The sequence below is a fragment of the Rana temporaria genome, chromosome 1, assembly GCF_905171775.1.
Source record: "Rana temporaria chromosome 1, aRanTem1.1, whole genome shotgun sequence".
NCBI classification, from domain to species: domain Eukaryota; kingdom Metazoa; phylum Chordata; class Amphibia; order Anura; family Ranidae; genus Rana; species Rana temporaria.
In genome coordinates this window covers 169095970-169122591 of record NC_053489.1, presented here as the reverse complement: position 1 = coordinate 169122591, position 26622 = coordinate 169095970, and the positions used below count along the sequence as shown (strand labels likewise).

Below are 26622 nucleotides of genomic sequence, written 5' to 3'. Positions count from 1 at the left end.
CACTTTGCATTTGTAGTTTGCACTTGTAGTGCAAAGTAGATTTGCCTTTAGTAAATAACCCCCAATGTGTCATAAATGTCCTCCTGAACTTCTGATATGTCTTCAAACAGTGTACATGAATTTAGATTTGTTTAAGCCTTATTACAAATTATGGTAGTTGGGATCGGTGAGCTTACATTGAGTACAACTATACAGCATATATGTAGCTGGGATCGGTGAGCTTACATTGAGTACAACTATACAGCATATCTATAGTTTTTCACATAGTAATTTTGAATTTTGCTTTACTTTTGGACTGTTGTACAATTGATCATCTCCTTACACAATGCACTTTAAACTGATTTTGTAAGACGGCATGTCTTGGTTTAATGGTATTTATTTAATTTTTATAAAAATCATGTTTTTATATCACATCTACCATATTTGACATTACATTTGTGGTTGCAAAACCGAACCTACTGCCAATAGTAGGACATCTTTCTTTGCCTCTTGATAACATTTTTATTTTGCTGAAATTATTTATTTATTTTAATGAATATGCTTTTAATGCTTTTATTCACCCCAAATAATACAATTTAAATGTAGTTCACAGTGGCTCTGAATGTAGCACATGGGGTGGGCAGGAAATGGGAGGGGGGAGGTAGATAGAAGTGTCCGTTGTGCCAGGTAATGAGCAGATGCTGCTAATGCAGGGACTAGTAGGGTGATGCCAAGACCCCATCTGCTGCCAGACTTGGCTCTGTTTGGCTGCTGGCCACATCAGAGGAAACTAAAGCAGCCTGTAGCTCTCATACATCGCACCTCATTCCATGCTTCACAGATTGGATATGAAGGGAACATTGCCCTTATCAGGACTTTATAACAGACTTTCTATATACTGATATGTAACCAGTGCATCGCCGCAGGCTACCAACATAGCATACAAAAGCTCCTGAAATGTTTTCAGAATAATGTTGTTGAGGCATCTTTCTCTTGAGTTCATTTTTTAATTTATGCAATAAATCAAATTCATCCTTGCTGGGGGCATGGCCACAATAATGCAAAGTGGTAAAGGCCACTTGGTTTACTCAAAGCCAGGAAGGCTCATAAGTAGATTTCATAGATTTTTGGAAGAACTCAAACTCAACGTAAAGATACGGTAGCTTAGCTTACCTAGCAGGCTCATAGATGTGTGTGCATTGCATGTTTATGTACAGTACAAATTTGAAGTATTGCTCTTATTTTTAGTGGAAATAATGTTTTGGCCAATAATCCATCCAATAGCCTTTTTCTTGGGAGAAGTCTGCTGAGATTTGTGAGATGCAGCAGACATCCCTGTAGTTTCTTAGTTCTGACAATTTCAGTGCAGACTTAACTTTTTTTAAATAATGTAAAGAATAAAAATCTCCACTTACCCTAAAATTAATTATTACAATCCCCATGTTAAATATCAACACAGCAATTCATACAAACATACATAATTATAAATAATTTTTTAAAACTGCAATTGTCCATAAAGTGCAGTCCTCAATATTAAAGTGCAATGGTGCAAATAAAAGTGCAATACACTTGTCCTACAGTTACTTTAAAATAAAGTGACTTGTGCTTTGTGTGGGCTCCACTCCAACCGATTCCGCTTGTGTCACCACCGGTACCCCCTCCAGAGACTGAACTCACCGATGGTAGTTGACGCCGTGAACATATGCTTAGCTACAGGCTTTTTGTCACAGATCCACTGTGCCACGGTACCAATTATGCCACCAACCAGGGAACGCTATATATTCATCCCATGTACCGATGGGAAAGAAGCTGGGAAAACCACTTGTAGTAAAACCGTTTGATAAAAATTCCCCAAATAAACCATAAAAATACACTCAAATATAAAGTGCCTGTCATGGCACCCGGAATAATCTTCCAAATGCTTTTACAGGGACGCTGCCGCTCCGATCCACATTCCAAAGAGCGGAAATTAAGTAACTGGCGGGATCTTCCTGTTGTGGTGACACAAGTGCCATTGGTTGGCATGGAGCACAAGTTACTTTTTAAAGGAATTGCAGCAAAAGTGTATTGCACTTTTTGTTGCACTAGGGCTGACACAACATAATCGATTATATTTGATTATGAAAATAGTTGTCAACTATTTTCATAATTGATTAGTTAGTCAGCCAATTAGTTGGCCTGCATACAGAATGCATTATTTGTTTACATATCAAGAAACATAGTGCAGCACACATACAACTCAGTACACCATTCACACATGTCAGTATACACAGTGCAGCAAATGTACAACTCAGTACACCGTCCTCCATACATACATACATACATACATATCAGTAAGTACCTGAGAGCTTTATGAATGTGTTGAAGAGCAATGCTTCGTGGGATATGTAATCCTGGGCAGGGGAAAAAGTAAACAGTTCTAAACGCAGACGGTTTGTATTTTTTTTACCTTGCCATTGGGGTACTCTATACTGCACTTTGTGTCTTGCTATAGTGGCACTCTAAAGGCAAGAGGAGCCAGAAGCGCTGGTGGGGGGACCCCAGAAGAAGAGAATCAGGGCTGCTCTGTGTAAAACCATTTCAGAGCAGGTAAGTATGACAAGTTTGTTTCCTTAGCGCCAAACGTACGCACATATGCGGCCTCGGCTTTAAGGGGTTATACTGGTGTGTATATCGGCGATCGTCCGAGCAATAATTCTAGCACTAGACCACCTCTAACCTGGTAACCGTAATTAATGCTTTTAATGATTAAAAATTTATGATTTTTAGGTACCGTAGTTGGTTCCCATTCCATGAGCGGGCGCAATTTTAAAGCATGACATGTTGGGTATCTACAGGGAGTGCAGAATTATTAGGCAAATGAGTATTTTGACCACATCATCCTCTTTATGCATGTTGTCTTACTCCAAGCTGTATAGGCTCGAAAGCCTACTACCAATTAAGCATATTAGGTGATGTGCATCTCTGTAATGAGAAGGGGTGTGGTCTAATGACATCAACACCCTATATCAGGTGTGCATAATTATTAGGCAACTTCCTTTCCTTTGGCAAAATGGGTCAAAAGAAGGACTTGACAGGCTCAGAAAAGTCAAAAATTGTGAGATATCTTGCAGAGGGATGCAGCACTCTTAAAATTGCAAAGCTTCTGAAGCGTGATCATCGAACAATCAAGCGTTTCATTCAAAATAGTCAACAGGGTCGCAAGAAGCGTGTGGAAAAACCAAGGCGCAAAATAACTGCCCATGAACTGAGAAAAGTCAAGCGTGCAGCTGCCAAGATGCCACTTGCCACCAGTTTGGCCATATTTCAGAGCTGCAACATCACTGGAGTGCCCAAAAGCACAAGGTGTGCAATACTCAGAGACATGGCCAAGGTAAGAAAGGCTGAAAGACGACCACCACTGAACAAGACACACAAGCTGAAACGTCAAGACTGGGCCAAGAAATATCTCAAGAATTATTTTTCTAAGGTTTTATGGACTGATGAAATGAGAGTGAGTCTTGATGGGCCAGATGGATGGGCCCGTGGCTGGATTGGTAAAGGGCAGAGAGCTCCAGTCCGACTCAGATGCCAGCAAGGTGGAGGTGGAGTACTGGTTTGGGCTGGTATCATCAAAGATGAGCTCGTGGGTCCTTTTCGGGTTGAGGATGGAGTCAAGCTCAACTCCCAGTCCTACTGCCAGTTTCTGGAAGACACCTTCTTCAAGCAGTGGTACAGGAAGAAGTCTGCATCCTTCAAGAAAAACATGATTTTTATGCAGGACAATGCTCCATCACACGCGTCCAAGTACTCCACAGCGTGGCTGGCAAGAAAGGGTATAAAAGAAGAAAAACTAATGACATGGCCTCCTTGTTCACCTGATCTGAACCCCATTGAGAACCTGTGGTCCATCATCAAATGTGAGATTTACAAGGAAGGAAAACAGTACACCTCTCTGAACAGTGTCTGGGAGGCTGTGGTTGCTGCTGCACGCAATGTTGATGGTGAACAGATCAAAACACTGACAGAATCTATGGATGGCAGGCTTTTGAGTGTCCTTGCAAAGAAAGGTGGCTATATTGGTCACTGATTTGTTTTTGTTTTGTTTTTGAATGTCAGAAATGTATATTTGTGAATGTTGAGATGTTATATTGGTTTCACTGGTAAAAATAAATAATTGAAATGGGTATATATTTGTTTTTTGTTAAGTTGCCTAATAATTATGCACAGTAATAGTCACCTGCACACACAGATATCCCCCTAAAATAGCTAAAACTAAAAACAAACTAAAAACTACTTCCAAAAATATTCAGCTTTGATATTAATGAGTTTTTTGGGTTCATTGAGAACATGGTTGTTGTTCAATAATAAAATGAATCCTCAAAAATACAACTTGCCTAATAATTCTGCACTCCCTGTATTCTCTCAGCGTAACATTATCTTTCACATTATACAAAAAAATTGAGCTTACGTTACTGTTTATTTTATTTAAATTCATGAAAGTGTCTTTTTTTTTTTTTTTTTTTTAAAGATTGCGTTTCAAAGACCGCTGCGCAACAGTGTGACATAAAATATTGCAACGATCACCATTTTATTCTCTAGATTCACTGCTAATATATATATATATATATATATATATATATATATATATATATATATATATATATATATATATATATATATATATATATATATATATATATATATATACAGATTTTCATTTGTAAGCACCAAATGTCAGAAATAGGCTTAGGCATGAAAGAGTTAAACAAAATCAAACATTTACAATCACTTTAAGGGCTCTGTGCAGGGAAGATCAGTATCTGAACCCAGAGGAACTGGAGGCTGATAGAATGGAGGGTAATATAAGGCATTCCAATTCAATTTAAAGTAAAAGTTTACCAGTATTGTGCATTTTATTTAATATGACTATATCTGTGAAAAAAAGCCTTTAGTACTACTGTATAATAAGATTTATATTCCCCACCACCCTTCATGTAGCTTCATGTCTGACTCCCAGTTAAGGCCCCTTTCACACGTACGGATCCCGTGAGGATTCGTACCTTTCTCATCTGCTTGCTCAGCGGGGATAGCGCCGTTTATCCCCGTTGACCTGGTAGGTGACACTGTGCAGGGACCGCCCTGTCAGATCTCCGCTCTCCTCTATGGGGGGATCGGATAAACACGGACCGTCTGTCCGTGTTCATCCGATCCGCAGACGGATGGAATTTTTTTTTTTTTTTCCGTCCGCAGAATCGTAGCATAACAAGGACCGATGAGATCGGGTGTCAGCGGACACCCGCTATACCATAGGGATACATGTATGTCTGTATTTCATCCTAAAACAGATGGATGAAATACGCTGTATATCTGACTTCTAGGTATATTTATAGATTTCATTCAATGTTTCACAGTATAAATGAGCCGCTTATAGTAGTGATTATCTGCTTTTTGTACTATAAAGGGGCCAATTTATGTTTTTTTAACCCCATCATGACAGGTGATTAAAGCATGCTGCTACTAAAATGTTTGTTGGCCATTGGATGAGAATATTCGTACAATGTCGTTCAATAATTTCACTTGCTTTTAACATTCAGTTTTAACTTGAATGTCATTTCTGAATGAAAACCGCATACACTGTCTGAAAATTTGTTCGATTGAGAAGAGCTTTAACTGACAATTGAGTGCAAGGCTGATGTCCTTTTTCCTCCACAAATGGAGCTTTCTTTTGGTGGTGGTTGATAACTTCCTGCGGTTTTTATTTTTTGCGGTTTAAACAAAAAAGAGCATCAATTTATAAAAAAGCACAATATTTTGTACTTTTTGCTATAATATCCCCAATTATTATTTTTTTTTTTTTAACCACTTAAGCCCCAGACCAATATGCTGCCTAAAGACCCAAGGGGTTTTTACAGTTCGGGACTGCGTCGCTTTAACAGACAATTGCGCGGTCGTGCGACGTGGCTCCCAAACAAAATTGGCGTCCTTTTTTTCCCACAAATAGAGCTTTCTTTTGGTGGTATTTGATCACCTCTGCGGTTTTTATTTTTTGCGCTATAAACAAAAACTTTTTGCTATAATAAATATCCCCCAAAAACATATATACATTTTTTTCCCCTCCGTTTAGGCCGATACGTATTCTTCTACCTATTTTTGGTAAAAAAAATCGCAATAATCGTTTATCGGTTGGTTTGCGCAAAATTTATAGCGTTTACAAAATAGGGGATAGTTTTATTGCATTTTTATTTTTTTTACTACTAATGGCGGCGATCAGCGATTTTTTTCGTGACTGCGACATTATGGCGGACACTTCTGACAATTTTGACACATTTTTGGGACCATTGTCATTTTCACAGCAAAAAATGCATTTAAATTGCATTCTTTATTGTGAAAATGACAGTTGCAGTTTGGGAGTTAAACACAGGGGGCGCTGTAACATTTAGTGTTCACTTTGTGTGCGTTTACAACTGTAGGGGGGTGTGGCTGTAGGACTGACATCATCGATCGAGTCTCCCTAATAAAAGGGATCACTCGATCGATGCGCCGCCATAGTAAAGCGCGGGGAAGCCGTGTTTACATACGGCTCTCCCCGTTCGTCAGCTCCGGGGAAGCGATCGCGACGGGGCGGCTATAAACGAATAGCCGCGCCGTCGTCCCGGATCGCTCCCCGAGGCTTGCCGACTGCCGCATGTACCGGGGGGGGGTCCCGATCGGACCCCCGACCCACGTCAAGCAGAGGACGTACCGGTACGTACATGTGCCTGTCCGTGCCATTCTGCTGACGTATATGTACATGAGGAGGTCGGCAAGTGGTTAAATACACATTTTTTCCTCCGACAATATGTATTCACCTACATATTTTTGGTAATAAAAACCGCAATAAGCATATATTGATTGGTTTTTGCAAAAGTTCCAGCGTTTCCAAAATAGGGGAAATATTTATGGCATTTTTGTTATTATGGACATTTTTGTTTGCAAAGCCGGAATCAGAAGTCGAAAGTTGTGTAGACACTATACGAAAATCGAACAATCGTGCCTCGTACATATGTTTTTCCCCATTTTTTTTTTTTATGTGTGCGGGGCTTAAGTGACGGCAGGCGCAGGCTGTATCAAGCTACCTGCATATGAAAAAGGACTCGGTCATGCATAATATTATATTACAGACCTTTCTGAAAATCTGCAAAACAGCATTTTAGGTCTTTTTAGATTTTTTTCTTTTCCTTTTTAAATAAAAATTAGAATTGCCGAGTCTGCAAATATGTACCAGATTCATCCTCTAATAGTATATACATCTGTTCTGTTTGTTATTCTCAGATTAGGTATTTTGTTCCCTACTTTAAAATAAACCTGTTCTGAAAAAAAAACATGGGGGCTGCCATTATTGAATTCAGAAAATGCAGTTTGCCTGGATGTTATACTGATCTAATGACTTCAGTTCTTTCTGAGTCACGGACCTGAAGCAACATGTGGATCCAGAGTTCTGACTTTGCTTGCAGGAATGGCTTCCTCCACGTTTCTGTCAACACACAAGCTTTATACAGGCCATCAAATCTTTTGTCCAATAGCATAAAATACTCATTACTCACATGATTATACTGACTTGGTTTCTGAGATAAAGTAAACGGAAAGCAAGTGTTGCAGAAATTAATACAGGAAGTTGGAAATATGTCACCAAAACTGTTGCAATTGGCTCACCAGTATTGGCAGGTGTAAAGTTATAAATACTCACAGAACTAAAAGAAAAGAGTCCCAGTTCCTACTAGAGGTGCCGGATTCTCTTGGTAGCTTGTAGTTGTCTTTTTCCTACCATCTGCATCTAATGAATTGTTCTTGAAGAATCTTCTACACACATTAGTTATATTTTATAGGTAAATGTTCTAAGCAGGGCTTTTGCAAACAAAAGAATTTTTAACCGGTTTCTCAGAAAGCAATTATTGAACTTTGCCCCAGACATTTTTGGTTAAAAAAAATTGGCATTATCCATCACAAATATTTCAACCTTTTTAAAGTTCACTGTATGAAAAAAATCTTTATGGATAGAGCATAGATGCCAGCCGCTTCTCCCTAAGGAGAGCAATAATGAAACCGTAAGCAGTGCAAATGGTACCTAATGAGTTTAAGCTGATTTATGCTTGCTTTCAAAAAGTGCTGTTTGATGTCTAGAAAGTGCTGCTGCTGTGAAGTAATGTGGACCATCCATGTTTCCCCCGCCAACCTAATGGGTCTTGGGTGGAAGATTTATCGCAATCGGCCTGGGAGCGACAAACGTAATGGAGGCCATTTGCTTTTATTATAAGCAATGCATATTTAAATTAATCTGCTATTTACCTAAACAATTAGCCGCCTCATAGCGAGAGCACAAAGCCAAAGATGCAATTAGTCCTGCATCTAAAGATGAGACCCAAGTATAAAGTGTCCCTGAGGAGGTTTGACGCTTTCAGCAGAACTGGTCCTGGATAACTTCTTTGCAAAATGGTAATTGCATTAATTGCTTAAAAGGTAAATAATTGTCTAACTGGTTTCAGAAAAGATCAGGATCCTATTTAAACCTCTCCATTAATTAAGTTGACTCGTAATGGGATTTTCACACTTTTTATGCTTTTATCTTGAAGTCAGATTTTGCGATCTTTTAAGTGTTCGGTGCTAGAATAATTTATTCTACTTAATATGACAGCGGCTCATTAAGAAAAAGGGGTAGTGACTAACTGCTTGGTAGACTGTTAGAGGTTAGAATGCGGAAAAGGTTGGAGGTTTTTTTATTTTTTTTATTGGGTAAAGCTAATACAGTGGGACCATAATCCATTAGTTTAAACATATGACCACCGGAAGGTTTTACCCCCTTCATGACCAGATACTTGTTTGGTATTCAGCACTGTGCAACTTTAATTGGCAATTTCCAGGTTATACAACACTTTTTCTTTTTGTGGTATTTGATCAGCACTGGGTTTTCTATAAACAAAAAAAGTCTGAAAATTTTGAAAAAAAAAATAAAAAATTCTACTTTGTTATAAAACATATCAAATTAAATTACATTTCTTCATACATTTAGGCCAAAATATATTCTGCTATATGTATTTGGTTAAAAAAATCCCAGTACGTGTATATTACCATATATACTTGAGTATAAGCCAACCCGAATATGTGCCGAGGCAGCTAATTTTACCACAAAAAACTGGGAAAACGTATTGACTCGAGTATAAGCCTAGGGTGTCCATCTGCATGCCTCACTGTGTCTGTGCCCATGCCTCACTATGCCCATGACTAGACTGACGTCTATGGAAGGGGTGCCCGGCCATAGGTCCCCCGGGCAACAAACTTTGCACACTTGAAGAGGAAGAGTGGGGCTACATGTGTACCGGTCCAGGGGATCTACGGCCAGCCAGCACTGGGTCCCCAAAGTCCGGGAGATCAGGTGCAAAAAAATGACTCGAGTATAAGCCGAGGGGGGCATTTTCAGCACAAAAAAATGTGCTGAAAAACTTGGCTTATACTCGAGTATATACGGTAATTGGTTTGTATGAAAGTTGAAATATGATTTTTTTTTTTTAAATCAATAATTTTTATTGAGAATTTAAACAAGTTTACAAAGATAATATATAGACAATAAAGGGAAGAAAAAAAAGGGTCACTTAGACATTAATTCTTTGATATGTGGTACAATTAAAAGGTTTCCCAGTAATAAAATTGTAAGTGACTGACATACAGACATACCTGAGTGATATAAAGATAGAAAACTTATGAAATATAGGGGCGAGGAATGTCGAAAGTTTTAGTGTCCGTAAACTATGGTGTGTATATATACTGGCATTTATGTAGCTTTTAAGAAGCTCAGACTTTGACTGCCTATCACATTTCTTGAGGCGCTAGAATGCCAGGACAGTACAGATGCCATGCAAATTACCAATTTTTGGAAATCCGACAGCCCAAGGTATTTGCTGAGAGGCATGTTGCATCCATGGAAAATTTTATTTTTTGCCACACGTTTTGGGAAATTGACAAAAAATATATAATTTACTTTTTATTCGTTGCCACTTTAATGAGATATTTGTCATGCCATGGTTATATGTGGGATTACACCCCAAAACACATTCTGCTACTTCTCCCGAGTATGGAGATACACATTTTTGGCAGCCTAGCCACATACAGGGGCCCAAAAAAATGTAGGCGTTCATTACGAATTGGATTTCCTGACTACTTGTCACATTTTTGGAGGCCCTAACATGCCAGGACTGTATAAACCGTATAATTGCCCCTTTTTGGAAAGTAGACACCCCTAGGTATTTGAATGCATGGAAGTTTTTTTTTTGTTTTGTTTTTTGAAAAGTACAAAAATTGCTGTTACAAAAGTTGTCACATTAATGAAATATTTCTCAGATACGTCACATTCTGCTACTTCTCCTGAGTATGGGCATACCACATGAGACTTTTTCAGAGCCTAAAAATACTGAATGAGCCCTCTGCACACTGCTATGCTCTTTCAGGCAAACTTTGCAATAAAATGTTTACTTGAAAAGGGTATAGCAGTGTGCATCCAGTATTCTTTAGCACCCGGTAGATTATGTGTTTGTACAAGCTAATGGGATCTAAGCACAGGTATATCTTGTTTCTATCATATTGCAGGTCAATGGCCAGACCTAAACCTTGTAGCTCTCCCCCATTTTGTGTCTTTTTGTCCCAGGTTGGCATTGTGTCCAAAGTACCATTTGCAGTGGCAAAGCAGACTAGAACTGGCTAGAGAGGGATCGCTTTGATGCAGTTGGTCAGCTTAAAACATGTATTGCAATATGTGTTAACTAAATATCCCTGTTATTTATTGCAAAATTAGCTTGAAAGGGTATAGGAGTGTGCAGAGGGTTCATCCAGTATTTTTATGTTAATATGTTGTCACACAGCTTTAGCACCTGGTAGATTATATACATGTACAAGCTATTGGAATCGGAGCACATGTATATCTTGTTTGTTCTTTTTTTTTTTTTTTTTTTTTGTGGAGCCTAGCCACAAACAAGGATGCAAAATCCAATGAGCATCTTTAGGCTTTCATAGGGCATAACTTGCACATTTAATTTCCTGACTTCTTTAAAGGCTCTAAAATGCCAGGATAGTACAAACACCCAACAAATTACCCCTTTTTGGAAAATAGACTTTTTGTCACAATATTTTGAAATAAAAAATGTTTACCTGCCATGCCTCTTTGAAAATACTACTTTTTACTTTCCAAAAAGTGGTCTTTTGGGGGGTGTTTGTACTATCATGGCATTTTAGGGCCTCCGAAACTGATTGTTTTTTGCTTCCCTGTATGTGGCTGGGCTTCCCTGTATGTGGCTGGGCTTCCACACAGTCTCACACGTGGTTACCCCTATACCCAGGAGATGTAAAATGTATTTTGTGGTTTAATGCCACCTATAAGACAACTTTGTGTAAAAAATAATATATATATTTTTTTTACAACAACTTGTGGCAACAAATGGGATCTTCCAAAGACTCAACATGCCTCTCAGCAAATACCTTGGGCTGTCTACTTTCCATTGTTTATGTTGTCCTGGCATTTTAGGGCCTTCGAAAATGTGATACAGTAGGTAATCAGGAAATCCAATACGCACTTGATGCCCCTTGAAATCCTGAATGTCGTCACTGATTTTAGACCTGGTAACAGAGCACATTAATGTACAAAATACTTTTCCTGGGAGTTTGACCAGCTACCCCAGGTTTACAAGGGGGGTCTCAAAAAACCTGTGCAGCCAGCAAAAATGTTTGACTGAGAAGGGGTTTTGGCAGCCAACTTTAACACAGTGATCATTGTTATCTTTAAGTGGGGAAGGCTCCCCACCGGCAGAACACAATAGTGCTGCGGGAAGGGTTCCCCAATTAACACTGACTGTGTTGATGGAAAAAAAAAAAAACTCAGGGTTGAAAGAAAGAACATTGTGTAATATACTCTTTATAGTGAAATGCTATACTGGCATTTTACAGAACTGTGTTGTGTATTTTACCAGGTTCCATCGATGTTTGGTGTCTTCAGGTTGGTCGGGAACCTATCCATCACTATCAGCACAACCAGAAAATCCAGGCACTAGCTCTGTGCCCAGAAACCGCTACTATAGCAACAGCATCCAGTTTTGAAATAAAAATAGAAAGGCCTGACGATAGAGGGTACTGGCGAAGTTGCTGCAGTTTTCAGACCCAAAAACTGGTGAGTTGTATTAACCTCAAAAGAACTGAAGCCTCTTTCATATAACTTGTATGTTTTACACACAGTACATTTAAAGGATATTAATAGTCTTTTCAGCTAATAGAGAAAATATTTTTAGTAGCGGATAATGCTTTAAAAAATGTTTTATATGTTTCACTTGTTATTTTATCTAGTCATTATTTCTTCATTACACATTCAGGGTCTACCAATTTCAGTGTTGTACAGTGGTTCTGCTTTACTACTTCTCACAATGAAAGTCTATGAGTTGACTGATGCACTCCATATGTGTCTTATATCTTATCTCGACAGTTAAAGGAAAAGGCTACTTTCATCATCATATGTTGATGCTGTTTTGTTGCTTTTCTGTTATAGTAAAGCATTAACATCTCGAAATACGCAATCATAAAAATTAAACTGTACTTTTCCCAAATAACCTATGCACATATTTTTAATTATCTGCACATATTTAAAGGGGTTGTAAAGGTAAATTTTTTTTTACCTTAATGCATTCTATGATTGATTATTGATTATTTGCTTGATTATTTATTATTTATTGATTATTGATTAATTGATTATTTGCCACCTCTTTATGATTGTTAATTTTTTTGATGTATACAATCCTTCACAGTTATTGTGCTTCTGTAAGTGTACTATGTATTATGCTTTATTATTCACCCAATAAAGATTCTTTGTGAAGAAAAAAAAATAAAAAATAAAGTGGAGGTCCACCCTAAAATATATATATATATATATATATATATATATATATATATATATATATATATATATATATATGTGTGTTTTTATACTTACCAGAAGTGCCTGTTACTAGGCAGATCTCCTAATCTGTCTCTTCCTTGTCCGCGGTGGGTCTTCTTTCTTCTCCTTGTCGCGCTGCCTCCTGGGAAATGGGGAGCGGTGTCTTCTGGGACCTTGTGTGTGTGTCCCAGGAGACATCCGCCCATTCACATATCGCCGCGCAGCAGAGAATCGGGCAGTGAAGCCACAACGCTTCACTTCCTGATTCCCTCACCGAGGATTGCTCGGCTTTGGCTGCTGACATCTTGGGCACCCTGGACAGGTAAGTGTCCTTATTAAAAGTCAGAAGCTACAGTGTTTGTAGCTGCTGACTTCAAAAAAAAATTCAAGCCGGACCTCCTCTTTAAGGTGAAAAAAACATCAAGACGATTTGCGGCCCCCTAGCCCCCCCCCCGTTTACTTACTTGAGCCCTGGAAAATCCTGCGTTGTGAAATCGCTCAATCGTTGCCCGGACTTCTAGGCTATTCATTGGATAGATTGATACCAGCCCAGACATTGGCTTGCACTGCTGTCAATCAAATCCAATGATGCAGTGCGTCGGGCAGGGCCGAGTCATACACTCGGCGGCTATGCCCGCCGACTGCATCACATGGCAGCACCCCCTTAAGCTAACCCACTCCGTAAAGAGCTTCCCGGAGAAGGTTAGCTCTTGTGTGGAGGAGCCGCGAGAGCCGCCGTGGGACCCCAGAAAAGGACATTTGGAGCCACTCTGTGCAAAATGAACTCCACAGTGGAGGCAAGTATGATATGTATGTATAAAAAAAAAACCACACAAACCTTTATTCCCACTTTAAATGTTACATTTGTGTATAAATTAAGGCTTGCGTTATTGGGCAAAGGCTGCATGATTTTAGGTGCATTGCACTTGCATTTGTGCATTAGTTTGAGGCATTTCTGAGATTTAACGTTCATTGACATAGGTGCATTTGACTCTGTAGATGACCTCCTTTTTTACCCTGCTTTTACCTTCTAAACGGCATCAACCTGTTTTAAGCTGCTTTTGCTTTGCCATTGACCTGTATGAGCAAAAGCTCAGTTATCTACACCATAGCCACCAGCTCAATGGGTCTGCTGATTACAATATGGTTTTTATTTGCACTAATAGCTTTTTATTTTGATTTATGCACTCATCTAGATCTTCTTCTTTTTTCTTTTTTTTTTTTGAAGGTAAACTTTCTCCATTTGATTCAGAACTCTGAAGGATGTCCTGTTGCTATTGCTGCTGCTGAAGAAATAGTATATCTCTTAAAGCCAGACGTCCCTGAAAAGATACTGCATTCTACATATGGCCACACAGTTACCAGCTTAGATGTTTCTCTTGATAAAGCGGCATTTGGAGTCAAAAGTTATGGCTGGTTTTCTAATAATGGCAATAAGGTAAATGGGTTACTCAGACAACCCCTAATAGCAGAACAACCTCACTTTTCTTAAATATTACACATTTTATTTTTGTATAATCTAAGGCTATGCCTTTTAGGTGTAAGCACTGCCATCTTGTGTTCTCTCCTAGAGCATTCTGGGAACCTAAAACCTCTGGGTGATTTAATATGCAAATATCAGCTTGAAGTCAGTGCTTGGCCCTACTTTCACACCTATCATGGCTGCTTATTAAGGTAATTGTCTTCTTCACTGACAAATAAGGGAGCCAGGAGATGGGGTTGAGCCCCATCTTCATGTAGAAAGTCCATATTTGAAAACACCCCATGGGATCCGGTTCCCAGAATAATTAGGAAATAACAGGGTCATTTTGCTTGCACTGATATGTTCGTGACTGTTTTATTACATAGTCTATAGTCTGTATTGGTACCCTTTAGAACGGAAGAGCCTGTACGGACACAAATAGTTGCTGCATTCTTATTTTTATAAATATCTTTGACAATGAAAAGAGTATCAATTAAGATTATTGATGTATAATCATATATTTAGCACCCCTACCACTATTTTGTTTATCATGTACATTCTTCAACAGCTACTTTATCGTTTATATAGCCTTTGTTCCCATTTTATAGCTAGGACATAAAACCTGTTGCCAGGAAAAGTATTTTACAATAGCAGCAGTAATGAATAACACTGAATGGGTTAAGATAATTACTGTGTAAACGAATCATAGCCACAGAAATGAAGTAATCCAGATGGCTGCAGTGTGCTAGGTGCAGGGACTGGTGCTTGGCACTGCTTTCCCAGCTGACATCACCCTGCAAATCAATCAGGTTGCGCCTCTTAGGATAATTACTCGGTGCCCCCTGAAGGGAAAAGGGAGCTTTATGATTGGCTGTTTCCCATATCCACACACATCTCGTGTTTAGGAAAAATTGTTTGAAATAACTGGTGATGAATAATTTTACATCTCTCTTAAGTGGGTTAATCGATCATCATTTCATGTTGTCATCTTGATTTCCAATACTTTTATGGCGATTCTTAATAATTTTGTTTGAGGCGGTATTAGGGATATTAATTTGCACAGTGAGCTTTATAAATTAACTGCATTATATAATACAGTGCCTTTGAAAATCTAATATACTGTACACATTCAATGCATTAAAGTGGATTTTTATAGGACATGAAAATGTAATGCCATTAAGGAATTATTGCATCACTACTAACATCAGGAAGCAAGCTTGCCCTACCTTTTTTAATATGAATCTTATATAATTCAGAAAGACTGGGTAGACTTTTCACTGTGCCTTTTTTTTTTCAGGATTGCGTCTTTTGTCACTTTTGTTATTCTGTGCTGTGCAGTTTCCATCTCTGATAATTTATTAGGCCAGTGATGTTTGTATACTACATACCAACAGTTATGGGGATTGAAGGATCTGCCTGTATAGCCAAACAATCCTGTCTGGAAAGGTTATTTTTGCAATATCTGGTCATTTCTGCCAGATAGCTACTTATGTTCACCAGAAAATATTGCAGCTGTGCTGAAGTGGATATCTCTGATCAGTTTGTCTTAAACTGAATTCCATGTAATCTACTGCAGCCAGAACCCAGATTTTTGCACACATGTGGATCTTCTTACTTGTTTTGCATTGCGTAACGTCTTAGCTCCCTAATTGCTGTGCCACCAGTCACGTTCAAATTTCAAGTAAGGTTTCAATCTTTTTGGTTTTGGCATGTTTTGCTTTGAGTCTTTTAAGGTTCTTTGCGGCAGAAGCAAGGAAGCAAATAAACCTCTGTAGTGTATTAGGTGCTTGCTTTACTAAACAAAAATGCTGTACTTACACAAAGTACAATTTTAGGAAAATACATGAAAGTGTATTACAAAATATTCCTACAATGTACACATACTTCCTGTAGCATCATTTCCTGTTCTGATCTCCCGAAGCAATCCAACAAGTTAGTTAGCATATGAATATGGGGAGCCTCAGCTTCTAAACAATACATGGTCTTAAAAAAGTTGCTCCATATTTATGCTATAAAAATCACTAAAATAGCCATAACACACTGGGATGAAGCAAACACCTGAACTTTGTACTGACACTTTCGTATGTCATGTTTCTGTATGTGAGCAACAGCAAGGAACCTACCTACAGTGAGTTTGCTTTGGAAATATTTCTTGTACAATACTAAAAGGCCAATATAAAATGTAACCAGCTATCTGGATTGTAGATAAAGGGGAGTGGCATAGACTGGTGAAAAACAGATATGCATAGATAAAGTTTATAGTCCATATAAAAAGATTATAGCAATGTGATAGGTTGTGTAACCATAAAATGTCCATCCACAAATGGAAGCCTCCACAAGGTGATTAGAAGCAAACTTCAGCAGGAGCTGCAGAGTATAAAAGAGAAGGTGCAACATTTAGCAACTCACATGGTTGTTGATTAAAACAGACCTATCTAAATATACATTAATTCGGGGTAAAGCTGTCCACATAGACCATACCCGCACTGCCGGCTCTCGCCGCTCTCAGTCTGCAATCGTGACCGGGAAGATTACCCTGCAGTAGAGCGATCTGAAAGCGAGGCTTGAAACGCTCATGGTGCACAGCGTGGAAGGAATGATGACGATGGCAGTGTGGAGGATGGTCTATGTGGACAGCTTTACCCCGGATGCCTGCATACTTAGATGTGCCTGTTTTAATCATCAACCATGTGAGTTGCTAAATATTGTACCTTCATTAAATGTAACCATATTGCTACACTTAGAGGCGCCTCTGTTCTGTTTTATACTCAGTTGTGACTTGACCCTATTTGTATATCTAGTCAAAATATATTTAAAAATGTTGCTGGTCTTGCAAAACGCACTCAAACCAAGTTACTCTCAAACCTAGGTTTTACTGTATATACTTCCGCCTTCCTTTAAAAAAAAAGGACCAGATAACCTTGTAATCACTGATATAGTAAAAAAAAATGATAGAATACTTTTTTTTACAATTTTTTTTTTTTAATAAGAAACCTAATGTAACCTATACAGTGATTTAAATAGAAATGTACTTGTTTACTTATAAAGAAAATATGTTTTTTTTTAAAGACAGTAATCAACAGAATTTCTGTAGTGTTGTAGGAACATTTTTAATAAGAGATCTTGCATCTGCCTAATTAAAGTTGTGAAAGTAAGAGAAAACTGTTGCAATGAAGTGTTGTTTAAAAGTAATAGTTTGTTTTGTCTGCTTTTGTTGCTGGGTTTCATAAAAATGGACCACAGCCCTGGACCTGTATTTCACCCTATGTACTGTGAGGCCCCGTACACACGGTCGGACAAAACCGATGAGAATGGACCGAGGTTCAGTTTCATCGGTCCAAACCGATCGTGTGTATAGCACATCGGTCTGTTTTCCTTCGGTCCAAAATTTTCAAACATGCTTCAAAACCGAACCGATGGACCGCTGCCCGATCGGTCCAAACCGATGGTTAGTACAGAAAAGCATCGGTTCAAAACCCGCGCATGCTCAGAATCAAGTCGACGCATGCTTGGAAGCATTGAACTTCATTTTATTCAGCACGTCATGTGTTTGACGTCACCGCGTTCTGACCCGATCGTTTTTTGGAACGATGGTGTGTACGCACATAAGACCATCAGGCCACTTCAGCGGTGAACCGATGAAAACGGTCCGTCGGACCATTCTCATCGGTTTTGTCCGACCGTGTGTACAAGGCCTAACTCTCTCTACCTGCAAAAAAAAAAAAAAAGATTTTGCGTCTCTTCACTAGGACAATTTTTGCAGTAAGGCCCCCATGTCTCAATTCCACCCCCAGGCTTGTCTGAAATGCTTGGTCTTATCCCTATTCACAGCCCAAAAAAGACTGGTCTATTTTAGTAGACTCTGCTGCTTTTTCTTTAGACCCACACTTCTCTAAATGATTACACATAACTATCACAATCCTTGGGAATTTTTTTCAAGATTCCCAGATATGCCCAATTCTCAATACAATTTTCTCTCTCATTTCAAGTTGCCAACAAACATTTAATATCCTATTTACCCTGATCCTTTTCCTTATGGTAGATCATGCATCTGACCTTTTTGTGGGCATATAGGGGTTCTTCCCTGAGATTTCTAAAACCAACAAACTCACCCGGCCCTAGCTGGAACGCTAGGGCTCAATCTCCTCCAGCAATGGAGTGATTATACATTGGCTATGCCCTCTTTCAGTTGTGGTTCACCTCTCTCCTGGTGGCTGCTTGGTATCAGGCAATCTAATTTGCTAAATCATTTTGTCCTTGATCCAAGACACTGCCCAACGATCTCTCAATCTGCGGCACAAATACTAAATGTTTTGGATAGCATATTATCCATCATTGCCACAAGTAGAAGATATGGACCTCTTGTCCTCACATAGTTCATTGCTATGTTAAATCACGCTAATTAAAAAAACAAAAATTAATTATAGTCATATTGTCACTTAAACATATGGATCCATAGGATCTGATATTGACGGACAAAACTTGTTTTCTGACCATAACCCCCAGACCATATTCTTCATAATTTGTACAGCATAGAGCTTTGAGCTTCACTTCTATTCCATTCTCATTTCACCACATTGTGTTCTGCAGCTAAAGAGTCTACCCACGGAACATCTCAATCTGTACCCTTGGTGGATCTCTTCTTCCAACCGCCTTCTAGGCATTCTCCACGCCTTATGCCGCATACACACCATCACTTTATGTGATGAAAAAAAACGACACTTTCTGTGAAGTAAAAAATGACGTTTTTGAAACTTCAATTTTCAAAGACGAAGTTGCCTACACACCATCGTTTTTCACAATGTTCTTGCAAAGTGAGGTTACGTTCCACCACGTTTTACCATTGAAGTAGCTTCTGGGCATGCATGGATGAAAAAACGTCTTACAAAACGACGTTTTTTGCTACACACGGTCAATTTCTGTGAAGTAAAAAGTGCACTTTTGAAAAACGACACATAAAATTGAAGCATGCTTCAATTTTTTTGGTCGTTTTTTACAAGACATAAAACGACGTTTTCCCCCACACACAGTCAATTAAAGTGACGTTTTTAAAAACTTCATTTTTTTTCATCACATAAAGTGATGGTGTGTACGGGGCATTAGACATTCCTGACATCACTGTCACCCCTATAAGAGAAATTTGTTTCCTTTCCTCTTTAGAATGGTGTAGTGCTACTCTACATGTATCCTCCTTCTGAAGGAGTTACACCCTTCCCATCATATAGGCAGAAGCTTTTTTATCAGGGGTTACCATACCCCATAGACAGCCTGGAGGAATTCTTCCTCTTTGGTTTTTCTTGGTGCCATTTTTTTTCTCCATCAGAACCAGCTGACCAGCAACTCTCTGAGGACTACATTTCTTCTTATCATGTTTCTCCCCCACTAAAGCAAACCTTATTAAACGGCCTTGTATTTAATACTGGGGTGGTCTGTCGTGTATTTGGCACTCTATACATATATATTTATTTATTTCCACCACATGATTACCTGCTTATTCTCTCATATCCTATATGATTTATCCATTCCAGGACACTGTTGGCCCTGGTTACACTTTTACCATTTTTACAGCAGCATTCTGAGGCCAGGTTAGCTCTTAAGTGTGGAGAACTGTTGTACATTCCCTTTGCCTGTTTATGTCAACCACTCCAATACATTGCTTAGAAACGTCCAAGGTCTATGAATACTATGCATCACTATATGTCCTGTACTGCATGATTAAAATAAGAGGAATTTGTACTTGCCTGTAAATTCCATATGTTTTAGTACAGTACAGATTACAAGACACAGGCCACCTTCCTCTGTATTTTATGGTTATTCTGCAATGCTTGTTACAAATCTGAGGATTCACAGAACAAGACAGGTTTACGGTAGGAGCTCGCATGGGGGGGGGGGGATTGGCATCCTCAAGAGCTTTGCCGATATCCAGTCTCCTGAAGGTACAAGCCTAAAACCCAGGTTCTATGAATACTATGCCTGTGTCCGGTATGGTACTGTAAGATGTGGAATTTACATGCAAGTCAAAATTCTTCTTCTTCTTTTTTTTTTGGGGTGTTTACCGGTAGTACGTGTCTTCATTGAAGAAATTGACAATAGTTTCCTGTCTCAATGGCCTCATTCATATGGGCTTCAACATGTTTAAGAAAGATGTGTACCTCAAACTTTTGCTAATTATTGGCAAAGCTTTAAGCACCTTTGTTGAATCCCTTAAAGCAGAATTCAGCTCCATTTTGGGGTGGTTGAGCACAAATAATGGTTGTGCTGGTTGTCACTTTAAACATGCTGCTAGCATTCTCCAGAAGGCTTTAGGGCCATATAACACTAGATAAAAGCATGAAGTCTGCTAGGAGCTTGCTTAAAGTGAGTCAGCATTCCCATTAAGATTGGTTTTAACTTCTTACTAGAACTAAATATATTAACCTTTTCACGCCCAGCTCCCATTGATGCCTAGATGCCCAGGTTAAATTTAGCTGGTTTTAGATAACTTCATCATAATATGACTAGTTTGCATACCTGAATCATTTTTTATTTTTTTTTGGGGATGAGTGGGTGGGTACTTTTGAAGGGGACTTCCTCCTTCCTCCCACGGGCAGCCTAGGCGCCTCTTCCTCTCCTCCTAGGTGGCCCCTCCCTCTCGGCAATCTTCTGGGACACGTGACAGGTCCCAGAAGATTGCCTGTCCACTGCGAACACGTAGCGCGACTCACGCATGCGCAGTGTGTGCCCAGCCATGAAGCCGAAAGCTGTCAGTTGTCGCGCCTGGGTGCCCACATTGGCTGGCTGAGAGGAGGGGGGAGAGGAGAGAGGTTCCAGGCGCCCGCATGGCTGGACTGTAGGGCAGGTAAGTGTCTGTTTATTAAGTCAGCAGCTAAACTTTTTATAGCGGCTGACTTTTAATAAACAAAAAAAGCCTGGAACTCTGCTTTAAAGACCAAAAAAGCTTTTATTTATTACACAGGTTTAATAACTGTTGGCTGATTCTGGGTCACAGGAGTTCAAAAGTAAGTGCACTCCTGTGACCCAGGAGAAAATTATGGCTTTGGCCATACTTCTCTTTGAATGCAATGTTTGATTGGGCAACTATGTAGCAAATGAGGTCAAATGTTGATAAATGTTAATGCATTATACATTCTAGGAGGAGTACAACTTGGGGAGTCAGTGGCGGAAGTGATCTGGGTGTTCTGGCAAAACATATACAACACATAATAATAGCATGTAATGCCAAGCAGCAGTTTCTAAAACAACAAAAAAAACAAAAACTTTCCCTGTACAGTGTACAAAGCATTAATATCACTTCTGGAATATGCATTTCAGTTTTGGGCACCAGTTTACAAAAAAAGATATTGGGTAACTGGAGAAAGTACAGAAGACATCTGTTATGAGAAAAGAATAGCTGAACTGAATTGGGGGATATGATCACAATAATACATATGTGGTTCATATAGTGAATTTGGTGCAGTTATTCAATTTAGGGTCATTCAAATGAACGAGGTGGCACATTTTCCATCTGTAGTAAAAGAGAATAAACCTCCTTATACAGAAAGGCTTCTTCACTGTAAGAAATGTGAAATAGACTTCCTCAAAATATAGTACTGGCCAGTTCACAGGATTAAAAAAAAAAAAGCTGGATACATTTTTAAACACACAGGGGCAGATCCACGTACAGCGGCGCATTTATCCGCCGGGCGTAGCGTATCCAAGATACACTACGCCGCCGTAACTTACTTATTTTTTCAAATCCACAAAGAATCCGCGCCGTAAGTTACGACGGCGTAGTGTATCTTTGGCGGCGTAATGGCGCGGCATTCAAATCTCTGTGATGGGGGCGTGTTTTATGTAAATACGTCGCGACCTGACGTAAACAACGTTTTTTTTAACTGCACATGCGCCGTCCGTGGGGGTATCCCAGTGCGCATGCTCGAAATTAACCCGGACCAAGCCAATGCTCACGACGGTGACGTCATTCTACGCAAATCCCTATTAGCGAACGACTTACGCAAACAACGTAAAAAATTCAAAATGCGAGGCGGGAACGACGGCCATACTTAACATTGAGCACGCCTCATAACAGTAGCTTTAACTATACGCCGGAAAAAGACGAACGCAAACGACGTAAAAAAATGCGCCGGCCGGACGTACGTTCGTGGATTGCCGTAACTAGCTAATTTGCATACTCAACGTGGAATTCGACGGAAATGCCACCTAGCGGCCGCCGAAAAATTGCATCTTAGATCCGACGGCGTACTAAGACGTACGCCTGTCGGATCGTTCCCAGATGCCGTTGTATCTTGTTTTGTAGATACAAAACAAAGATACGACGCAGGAAATTTAAAATTCCGCGTAATTCTTTTGTGGATCTGCCTCACAAACTATAGCACACAAAAACTAGGAAGTTGACTTCTTGCAAAGGGTATCATCACACCTGGATGCTGCAAAGATGGAAACTTCCATCTGAGGAAGAAACTGACATCATGGGGACATGATCAGGATCCAATCTGGTTCTCAATCATCAATGGAGACCCCAACTGTTAGTAAGAGCCAGGATTAAGAGCGTTGGTATAACACTTAGGCTGCTCATAGACAAAGTTGCCCACTGCCTTCTCAGGGTCCTTGGGTGAAGACTTTATTCGTGGAAGTAAAAGGAGATACTGCTTTATTTCTATTCTTTAAGGACACCTCAGAGGTTCCAAGCTTTCCTATTATCCAAAAACAAAGTTTTGGTTGTTGAGAAACGTCATGTTGGAGCCTTGTGATGCACAGTCTACACAAGGACAAGTAGATCACTCATTGTTCTCCATTAAAGAAGCATGTACTGCAAACTTACAGTATTTTTTTTTTTCTTTGCCATGTCAGATTTCATTTTGTAATCATCCTGTTTTTCATAAAGTGTGTATTATACCATCCTGTATAAAGTACAGGTGAGCTTAGAAACTTTTTTTTTTTTTTAAAGATCATTATATATCCTGACATTACGCTTGTTCAATAATTATCACCCTCATGAGACCTATTGTTGTTCACATAGACGTGCTCTAAGTGCGGCAGATTAGAAAAGTTTATAGTTGCCCGCTTTTCATCACCTTTGGGATGGCACAAGAAGTCAATTCTGTGATTGTTAGCAGACCCAATATTTTATATCTGCTTCAAACTGGCCTCAAAAGCCACCTTGGCTCGATTTCAAAGATGACATCAGATTATAGCAATCTGCTTTTTAAATTAAACATCTATTATTCATGTATCATAAACCTTTTTTTGTTGCATCTCTAGGTAGTCTTAATTATACTGAGTAAAATCAGTCTGTCTCACAAAGCAGCTTTGATGGTAGACCCTTTGTATACTCAAGCTAATTCATGGGCATTTATTACCAATGTTCAAATCTTGTATACATACAGTTCTTGAGAGTTATAGCATTTTTTTTTTTATTTCTTTTTTTTTTCTTTTTGGCTCATACACAGATTCATGTATACAGCCTACAGACTGGTCAGTGCATCACAAGCTTGGGTAATTCTGCTGGAGACTTTTCCTGTATTAATTTAAAAGATAGCCCTCCTCATCTTCTTGTAACTGGAAACCGGGATCGGAGGTAAGTTACAGTAACCCTGTTTTTTTTTTTTTTCCCAAGAAATGTTTTTTTTTTTTCATTATAATACATACAACAGTCATACTAGCCTTCCACGTCTCTTTACAGCAGGTTATTTAAGGCGTAATAAAGCCTATAATGGGGGACACAGAAACTCAGTAACAACAACAAACCATTAGAATAAATGTGTTCCATGAAGTGATCAGGATCCTGGATTCAGAGAAAACAAATTTACGTGGATTTGAAACTCCAAATTTCATGAAAGTAACTCAATTTTTAGGACTCTCTCTGGGTTTTATGACTACCTGAGGATTTACCTCGTACCCTGAGCTTAGTTCTATCACTGCCATATGGCCACAACATGTATGCAATGGGTGATCCCTGTTCACACTTCTGTAACGGTTTCACAGACATTTATTTGTGCCCTCTGATAGCATGGATATCTGGAATCTAGCTATCCTGTGATTATAGGGTCTATGTCATACTAGTCCTAATTAACTTCGTCAAGTGTGGTAGAGTCCCAAGTGGTGGGACTTGTAACTCTTGCAGGCTCTTGGTGGTTTGCCTTTCAGGCATTTAAGTGCAAAGCATGCCCCTCTAAAATGAATCCGTGCCTCTGACACTCTCTCTTCAACTGCTAACCCACTGCGTCTTTGTCAATGCACAATTTGGCAGACTTACCTATACTCCTGTGAAACCAAAAATTGTCTCCAGCCCGAGCCAATTCAGTCTCCGGGGCTGTGTGTTAACTGGGCCACTGTCTGTCTCAGAGTAAATAATCATCTCCAATGGGACATGTGAGGCCATCAGTTGGGCCTCATTCACTAGACCTGTCTCTCCTCGGGGGACCCTTGTGACCTGTATCGTTGGCATGGCCCATGCTCACTGATCACCCTTCTACCAGGGTCCTGACTCCTCAGTCTCACCCTTGAAAACCAAGTGTTCCTCAGGATGTTGGATTCATTACCTGCCCTGGTGTCTTCTTATGGACGTGGCAGTGGGCCTTAGAGCAGATGGGTCTCATGTCTCCAAGTTTCAGCTTGATCTTGCTTCATCAGCAATTGGTTCTGGAAACTGATTTTCACCTGCAGTCAATTTTAATCAGCATTAATCTTCAATTAACGTGTACAGCAGGTTTGCCCTCATTATCCTCTCCCTTGGTCAGGAAGTTACCAGTTTCTCAATGGTTGCAAGAGAGTCTGATGTTGAGGAATCTCTCTGTTAAAGGCACCTCCTTTTCTTCTTTTTCGGACTACTTTCCTTTCTGTCTCTGAGGATAAGGTACTCCTTGGCCTGAAGATCCAGCTCCTCTGTTCTGAGGCTGGTTACAACTCTTCTTCCAACCTTAGGTAAGATCCTTTTATTGGAGAACTCTTGCTCTTGTTGCCTGGACTACACTGGATTTCCAGAAACGGTAGCTCTTTCTGCATTGCAGTATCAATCCCCAAGCATGTCTCCTATGATGGTTACTGTTTGAGAATGTTGAAATACTTACACTCCCCTACTGTTTAGAAGGGGGCTTTATTACTATGAGTTTGATTTAAAGGAAGCCCTGTGTTCTACGTCTGTCATCCCTACCTTCATCAAGTGTGTTCTTCTGGAGCACAATTCCTTCCAGGTGGTTACTTCTGCATATGGATGGACAGCTAATGCCTCAAGATCCTACTCTGGGACAACTGCATTAGCCGGCTAGTTTCCTGAGGCAGGTAATATGTAGTGCCTAAATGACTCTATGGGACCTGTTTACCTAGGGCTAAGACCTTCTTCCTGGAGTGTTTTGCAGGCTCATGAAGAAGGCTTTTTTTTTTGGCACACTTCCCTACGTTTGATTTTACCCAGGCAAATGGTACCCATCATCCTGCTGGACAGATTCTGATGCTTTGTTGGATCTGGTGAGGCAGGAGCGCCTCCGGTTTTGTGACTCTGCAAGGCTTCAGAATAGTCAGGTTATTTCAGGTATGTTCTCCAATATAATCCGTTCCACTAGATCTGTAATCCTCCTTGTTGGTGGGAGAGGAGACCTGCCTAATTTTTTCCCCTGCCTTCTCCTATACAACTTTCTATACAAAGCTCTAAATGTACTATTCCTGTTGGTCATACTAACTCCTGGGGATTGAACTTGGTTCTTTGTAAATGTACAGTGACCACCATACACACCTCTTACCTCTAAATCAGCCGTTCACTCACTTGTTTAAAAAAAAAAAAAATCTGTAATTTACAGCATATATTTGTCTTGGCAGTTCTTCAAATCACACATTTCCTTTCTTTCTCAGACCCTGTAGCCAGGTGAGCTTTTGGTCAGAAATTTCGACCGTGTGTAGGCTCCATCTGAATTTTTCTGTCGGAATTCCCACCAAGAAAAATTTGGGAGCTGGTTCTTAAATTTTCAGATGGGGAAAAGTTCTTGTCGGAAATTCCGATCGCCTGTATGCAATTCCGACGTGCAAAAAAACACGCATGCTCGGAATCAATTTGACGCATGCTCGGAATCAATTTGACGCATGCTCAGAATCGTTGAACTTCGTTTTTCTCAGCTCATCATAGTGTTGTATGTCACCGCCATCTTGACGGTCGGAAATTTTGTGTGACCGTGTGTATGCAATACAAGTTTGAGCCAAAATTCAGTCGGAAAGAAATCCACGGTTTTCTTGTCGGAACTTCCGATTCTGTGTATGCGGC

General features: G+C 39.6%; 1 protein-coding gene across 1 annotated transcript in view; it reads left to right on the top strand.

Moving 5' to 3' along the window:
* The window catches only part of FBXW8 (F-box and WD repeat domain containing 8), a 173525-nt gene that overhangs the window by 120356 nt on the left and 26547 nt on the right, over nt 1-26622 (top strand). Inside the window, exons 6-8 of the mRNA XM_040345962.1 lie at nt 11952-12148; nt 14136-14345; nt 23819-23946. Coding sequence (XP_040201896.1) covers nt 11952-12148; nt 14136-14345; nt 23819-23946 — 535 coding nt within the window. The remainder of the gene's footprint in view (nt 1-11951; nt 12149-14135; nt 14346-23818; nt 23947-26622) is intronic.